The sequence below is a fragment of the Colobus angolensis genome, unplaced genomic scaffold (assembly GCF_000951035.1).
Source record: "Colobus angolensis palliatus isolate OR3802 unplaced genomic scaffold, Cang.pa_1.0 Scaffold29, whole genome shotgun sequence".
Lineage (NCBI taxonomy): Eukaryota > Metazoa > Chordata > Mammalia > Primates > Cercopithecidae > Colobus > Colobus angolensis.
The window spans coordinates 5,478,679-5,486,302 of NW_012116154.1; the positions used below are offsets into that span (position 1 = coordinate 5,478,679).

The 7,624-nt window shown below is 41.2% G+C and overlaps 1 protein-coding gene across 3 annotated transcripts in view; it reads right to left on the bottom strand.

Annotated features, from left to right (window-relative positions):
• The window catches only part of TBC1D1 (TBC1 (tre-2/USP6, BUB2, cdc16) domain family, member 1), a 249,133-nt gene that overhangs the window by 228,708 nt on the left and 12,801 nt on the right, over positions 1-7,624 (bottom strand). For all 3 annotated transcript variants that reach the window (XM_011949126.1, XM_011949127.1, XM_011949125.1), the window contains exon 2: positions 77-586. In XM_011949126.1, coding sequence (XP_011804516.1) covers positions 77-493 — 417 coding nt within the window. In that variant the 5' untranslated portion in view covers positions 494-586. The remainder of the gene's footprint in view (positions 1-76; positions 587-7,624) is intronic.

Genomic DNA, 7,624 nt, shown 5'->3' on the forward strand with positions numbered 1-7,624 from the left:
AATACATTTCCTGACCCCCATACAATTAAAAACCAGCCAGCCACACCTTAGTCTTCTGGATCTCCATCTCACTCACTTTTGTTTGATCGTCGGCTTTGAACACATGGCAGATACTCTGCCGATGGACGGTGTCTTCCTTAATCAGACAAGCAAAGTAACTTGGGTCATGACTGTTGTGAATCAGTTTGTGAACATGCTGAGGCTTGCACTCAAAGATGCTGGAACAGATCAGGGGATCCCACTGTTGACTTCTCCCTGGCTCAGGTTCACATCTCAGTCCAGAGGGAGAAACGCAAAGTCGGACTTGCTTGGTTACAGGTTCCTTTCTGGAGGACTGCCTGCTGAGTCTTCGCACCTCGGCCACAACCCAGGGCAGCATGGGCATGGTGGTCAGGGAATGCACAGGCAGGGAGCCCACCAGCTGCAGGCCAAAGTCCACCGAGACCTCATTAGGAAGTGGATGTTTCCTTGCCGTGAATGTTATTGGTTCCATCTTGGGAGGCGTCTGGGAACTCAGCAAAACAGTTACCACTGTTTTTCTGTTTTAGATCAAGCAATCTATTTTACACACTTCATATGCAGAAACCTGGGGGAGGAAACCAGAGGCATTAGAATTTAATGAAGTCACAGCAATAGCTACTTTCAAAGGGCTATTATTTCAGAACTCAAAAGCCTGAAACCCAAATGTAATAAGAGGTTCAAATAAGCTCCTCTGCCTAGAAAGAGATTTCTCAAAATTGTATTCCATATAAAACCTGGTCACAGCATAACTGTCACACTCATTACAAGTAACAAAGAATCCACTGGGAAACTATTATGAAACATAAGCCTCCTAAAGCCAACAAAGGCCCCCATGATAGAAGATGACACAGTGCTACTCTGAGAGCATTAAACCTCATTGTATTATTTAACATATGTTTCAATAAATTTTTAAAAGATAGCCAAATTCAGTATAAGTGACTTCCCCAAGAAATAACTCTTATGGGAAGAAATAGATGCTATCATCACCATAGTGTACTGAACCAGATCAGTTTTAAACAACTGATCTGGGACAAGTAATATCACTTACGATATTACTTACATTTTAAAAGACTCAGCCAGGTAGTCTAGAGGTTCTGAATCACAAATCCACCTTCCATTAACATGTATTCACTGCCTATTATGTTGCAAACATCGTCTTAAAGATTGTTTTATTCAATTCATGTGCTATAAGCTATCACCCCAACACCTGGCTTCTTCTCATCAACAGATATCAATGTTAGGCCAGGTGCAGTGGCTCACACCTGTAATCCCAGCACTCTGGGAGGCCAAGATAGGTGGATCACCTGAGGTCAGGAGTTTGAGAGCCGCCTGGCCAACATGGTGAAACCCCATCTCTACAAAAAATACAAAAATTAGCCTGGTGTGGTGGTAGGTGCCTGTAATCCTAGCTACTCAGGAGGCTGAGGCACGAGAATTGTTTGAACCTGGGAGGCAGAGGCTGCAGCAAGCCGAGATTGTTCCACTGCACTCCAGCTTGGGTAACAGAGTGAGACTCTAAAAAAAAAAAAAAAAGGCACTTACACCAAAAATACTTCCATGTACACTGTCTCTGACTTGACCTGGGTCCGGCACACACTCTGCCCACTGCCCTCGGCCCTCGACCACACACCAGCCTGCATTTCTCCACCTATTAGCATCTCAAAAACCCCCACCATTTCCCACTCAAAATCCCCTCTTTCCTTTGACTGATGTAAAACAGCACCATTTAATGTCAGAAGCCCCAGCCCAACACTTCTTCTACCTGCTCCTCAGTGCTGGAAAGTCCCTCTAAAGGAAGCAGAGCTTTTTCCTCCATGGATAAAGAAAAGGATGAAAATGCAATTACTCTTATGAATGATCTAAAGTGACAATCAGTATGAGGGGCAGATCAGGTTTTCTTCTGAGTAGAGATTTTTTAGAAGAGGCAAGGCTGAAGAACCGGAGAGAAGAAGAATCCCGAGATGATTTTCTTAGACTTGAGAATGTTGCTAGGTCTGAATCTGGGCAGACTCCTGATTTCTTTGGGATGTGATGAGGTAAAGATCTAGTCAGGGTCACTCATGCAACCATCAGTTTCCAGACTGGATACATTCGTTTACTTACTATGGACTCAAAGGCCACACTACATTTTAACCCAGGACCTTATGCCACTGTGTTCACACATTCTGAGGGATGCTCATGGGTGTTAGGAGAAAATATAACCTACGGTGTCATACGTTTGGGGAAAGTTAGTGTAAACAAGGTTAAACAGCCTATCTTGCTATAGGAATCTTCAGAGTTTTTAATGCACTAATGTACAACTCAAGAGGAAAATAGAAAATACAGTGTTCCCCTAGGAGAGCAGTTCTCCGAGTGCAGTATACATAACTCAGTGAACCAATATTTTCCAAATTGTCGATGCATGATGGTACAGAATCATAGCTGCTGAAAATATTTATTAAAGTGCTAGACAAGCCAGGCGCAGTGGCTCATGCCTATAATCCCAGCACTTTGGGAGGCTGAGGTGGGTGGATTATCTGAGGTCAGGAGTTTGAGACTAACCCGGCCAACATGGTGAAACCCCGTCTCTACTAAAAATATAAAACAGCCAGGTATGTGGTGCATGCCTGTAATCCCAGCTACTTGAGAGGCTGAGGCAGGAGAATCGCTTGAACCAGGGAGGCGGAGGTTGCCGTGAGCCAAGATTTTGCCATTGCACTCCAGCCTGGGCAACAAAGAAAACTCTGTCTAAAAAAAAAAGCGCAACAGATCAATGGATTTTAATATAACAAAGTGCAAAAAATACTTTGATATGGTTTCAGATTTCAATTACAGCTAACCTTTAAAAAACTACCACTTGTCGAGTTGTAGCATTAAAGAAAAAGAGCCACAATTTTCTAAAAAGGCTGTGGATATAGTTCTCCATTTTCCTACTATGTAGCAGTGTGAGGCCAAATTTTCTTCATATGCTCAATTAAAATGATCCATCACAACAGAATGAATAGAGAATCAGCTATGAGAATCCAGTTATCTTCTATGAATACAGACATTAAGGAGATGGGAAAAAAATGTAAAACTCTTATTACTAAATATTTTTTGGAAGACATAGTTATTCACAAAATATCTGTGTTAACATGTAGATGTTTATTACTTTCATTTTTTAATAAATTAATATCTTTACAATATCTGAGTTTTAATTTCTAACAGAGTACGTATTAGTAGATATAACCCAAATAAACTGATGGTCTTTCGGATCCTTAACAACTTTGAAGAGTGAAACGAAATCCTTAGAACAAAATGTTTGAGATGCTGCCTTATTGCATTTGGTCATGGAAGCTTTTCCATGTGAAACAGCTTAAGTATACAAGGCATCTTCAAAAAGTTCATGAAAAATGCATATTATTTAAAAACCCTGCATGGATTTCCTTTTTTTTTTTTTTTTTGCAACAAATAAACTTGTACTAACTTGTTGTAGCATGTCTGAACAGGATCTAGGTTGAGGCTCTAAGAAGGAGAAGACATCAGTTTGAAAAGATCCCCTATCAGAGAAACATGAATCCTGTTAAAATTGAAGCAGGAAGAAACATCAAACTTATGGTGAAGTTTGGGTGGAAGAATGGTGAAATCACTGATGTTTTACAAAAAGTTTATAGGCACAATGCCCAAAGAAATCAGCAGTTTACAAAAGGATAACTCATTTTAAGAAAGGACGAGGCCAGGTGCAGTGGTTCATGCCTATAATCCCAGCACTTTGGGAGGTCAAGGCAGGTAGATTACTTGAGGTTAGGAGTTTGACACCAGCCTGGCCAACATGGTGAAACCCCATCTCTACTAAAAGTATAAAAATTAGCTGGGCATGATAGTGTGTACCTGTAATCCCAGCTACTTGGGAGGCTGAGGCAAGAGAATCGCTTGAGCCCAGGAGGCAGAGGTTGCGGTGAGCTGAGATCGCACCACTGCACTCCAGCCGGGGCAACAGAACAAGACTGAGTCTCAAGAAAAAAGAAAAGAAAAAAAAAGAAGAAGAAGGGATGAGACAACATTGAAGAGGCAGCCTACAGCAGCAGACTATCCAGATAATTTTTTGAGGAAAATATTCCTCTTGTTCATGCCCTCACTGAATACGACCAACAATTAATAAAACAAACCAATAGCCAATATCACAGACATCTCTGCTGGTTCAACTTACACAATCCTGGCTGAAAAATTAACACTGAGCAAACTTTTTACTAGATGGTACCAAAACCATTGCTCCCAGATCAGCTGCCAGTGAGAGCAGAGCTTTCAAGGGAAATTTTTAACTGGTGGGATCAAGATCCTGAAGCATTTCCTCAAAGAACTGTAACAGGTGATGAAACATGGTTTTACTAGCACAATCCTAAAGATCAAGCCAAATTCAAGCAATGGCTACCAAGGGCAGAAGTGGTCCAGTCAAAGCAAAAGTGGATTGGTCAAGGGCAAATGGTAGCAAACAAAATAGACATTTTGTTTGTTGACTTTCTGGAGAGCCAAAGAATGATAACATCTGTTTATCAAGAGAATGTTCTGAGAAAGTTAGCCAAAGCTTTAGCAGAAAAAGGCCTGGGAAAGCTTCACCAGAGTCCTTCTCCACCATGACAATGTTCCTGCTCACTCCTCTCATCAAACAGGAGCAATTCTGCAAGAGTTTCCATGGGAAATCATGAGGCATCCACCTTACAGGCCTAATTTGACTCCTGACTTCTTTTTGCTTCTCACTTTTAAAACATCTTTAAAAAGCACCATTTTTTCTTCAGTTAATAATGTAAAAAAGACTGCATAAACATGGTTAAATTCCCAGGACCCTCAGTTCTTTGGAGATGGACTCAATGGCTGTTAACATTGCTTACAAAAGTGTCTTGAACTTGATAAAGTGTATATTGAGAAATAAAGCTCATGTGTATATATGTTTTTTACTTTTTAATTCCATTTTTCCACAACATGTTTTGAAGTTTCCTCATATTCTATGGAACATACAACAGAAAACACAATCTCATGGCATGCTTATACAATTATTCCTTCACATGCCTCTTCTCCCGAGACATTACCAGTGAATTCATTAGATGCTGATCAAAGGGTTTCCTCGCAGACTGTAGTTTTGTGTTTATGACGCTGGCAGTAAATGCATATGTCTTCTCTGGCAAATGCAGTTGGTGCTGACCTCATCTCTTTAGAAAAGGCCTTAACCTGGAGAATTATTTCACCTAGCAAATGTTATAAGTAGTCAAGAGAATGCTCCTACAGCAGATAATCCTTCGCTATGAGATACAGTGACAGTGGTGTTCCAAGAACAGAAAATCTATCATGCTGTTAGCATCATGGCCAGTGCGATTTACTGTTCTGTTTCCAACAACAAAATCACTGATTGAGGTACATACCTATGCTACAAATTATTCTTTTATAAAATGAACAGAGTAATGACAATTTGTGTTTGCAAAAATGGTATGCAAGCCAAAAATAACTTAAGAACTAATTCGTATTTCAACCATGGCTTTTTAGAATATAGAGTAAGTCCAATTCTCTCCTTGGGGAAAAACTGGAAGTCCCAATTACAGAATTTGGTTATAAATCTCTTTCTCTTGTCAGGCATCCGAATGACTGGCCAGAAGCCTGTTCTCAGATGGCTATAAAAGATTTTGGGAAAGAGTCAAATGTGTAAAGTGCTGAACAATGATTCCATGCAAAAACTCCCCAAGGAAACTCAGTCCAAATACTATATAGAGCTGGACTGTGGTACAGGCTGTTCAGTCTTCTCATTTTCATTCTGGAATTTGTCCAAATAATAGGAGCCATTAAGTTATACATGTCGTTTTTAAAATGTTCCTCAAAGATGACCAGAATCTCATCTTTGAAAGCTGAAGATACTCATCTAGGTATCCTGTTTCTTTTTACCTAAGACGTGAAATGAAATTAGCATATAATCTGCCTCTAGTAAAATTTTCTTGAATGACAATGTTTTTATGGCTATAAATGCTTACTAAGTTTCAGGTCCAGTGCTACCTCATTTAGTCTTTCCAGCAACTCTATTGGATAAATACTGTAATTATTTCCATTTAACAGATAAGAAAACAGACTCAATTGCCTGAGGCCACCCAGTTTATGGGTGCAGAAGTAAGATTAGAATACAGGAAGTCAGCCACTCTGAATCACCAAGCCTAATGCTGTCACGCCCACTTGAGATGGATACATGGACAATAACATGAAGTGATTTATAGTATGAGAGTTTGATTCTGCGAGCGAAATGCTGGCTTTGAGCTCCATATTAGCCTTTATTTTTTTTTTATTTTTTATTTTTTGAGACAGAGTCTTGCTCTGTCGCCCAGGCTGGAGTGCAGTGGCCGGATCTCAGCTCACTGCAAGCTCCGCCTCCCGGGTTCACACCATTCTCCTGCCTCAGCCTCCTGAGTAGCTGGGACTACAGGCGCCCGCCACCTCGCCCGGCTAGTTTTTTGTATTCTAGTAGAGATGGGGTTTCACCGTGTTAGCCAGGATGGTCTCGATCTCCTGACCTCGTGATCTGCCCGTCTCGGCCTCCCAAAGTGCTGGGATTACAGGCTTGAGCCACCACGCCTGGCCTAGCCTTTATTTCACAAAGCCTTCTCTACACTTTGGGTGTGTGTTAGGCTCTCTTCTCAGTCCTTCAGTTATGTCCATGGATCACATGGTCCTATTCCCCACTAATGCTCCTGCCTTCCTACAAGCCTCTGCTAATATCATCTCCAACAGCACCTGCAACAGCAATTCTGAATGACTAGAAGAACCAACAAATGAACAAGCAAAAGGGCATCTACTTGGTACCAAGAACATTAATTTCTAAATAAGTTTCTTACACCCTAGAGAGTATATAAAGTAACGTAATGGAGTGCAGAGAGAAAACTTCAGCATTTCTATTCAGATTTTAAACTTGAAAATATGAGAACCTTTCAAGGCTTCACTGACATGTGAATTGACACTTGCATCTTCACCCTGTACATGTGGCAGAAAGTTTGAATCGTATGTGACTTGCCTTGCTTGGCACCCAAAACAACGGTGAGACTCCACAGTCCATGGGGTTAGCCATGGAGCCCTGAGCTCAACTAAGAAAGTGGCTATTTGCATTGTATTTTCAACTTTATCTCAGCTAATTCTCATAAAATGGACAAGCATCTTCAAATGAGTCCTGCCCAGAACTACAACGAATGCTAATAACAAAGCAAGCACAAATGAACAAGAAAAGGGCAGAGCTTTTACCATGTCTCATATTTTTTTCAATCACATCATGGGCTAATAACAAGCTAATCAGATTTGACCTGAGGTTTGCGAAAGAGAAAAACACAAAGAACCCCTAATAGCATCAGAACTTAGATACATATCCACCGTTCTTATCAATGACCTTTGCCTAAGTGAACATCATGCCTTGGGAAACTGGCCAGCAGCATTTTTACACAGTTTACGAATAACTGTATTTTTCTTTTCTTTGTTTTTTTTGAGACAGCATCTCGCTCTGTCGCCCAGACTGGAGTGCAGGGGCAGCGATCTCGGCTCACTGCAAGCTCCGCCTCCCGGGTTCACACCATTCTCCTGCCTCAGCCTCCCGAGTAGCTGGGACTACAGGCGCCCGCCACCA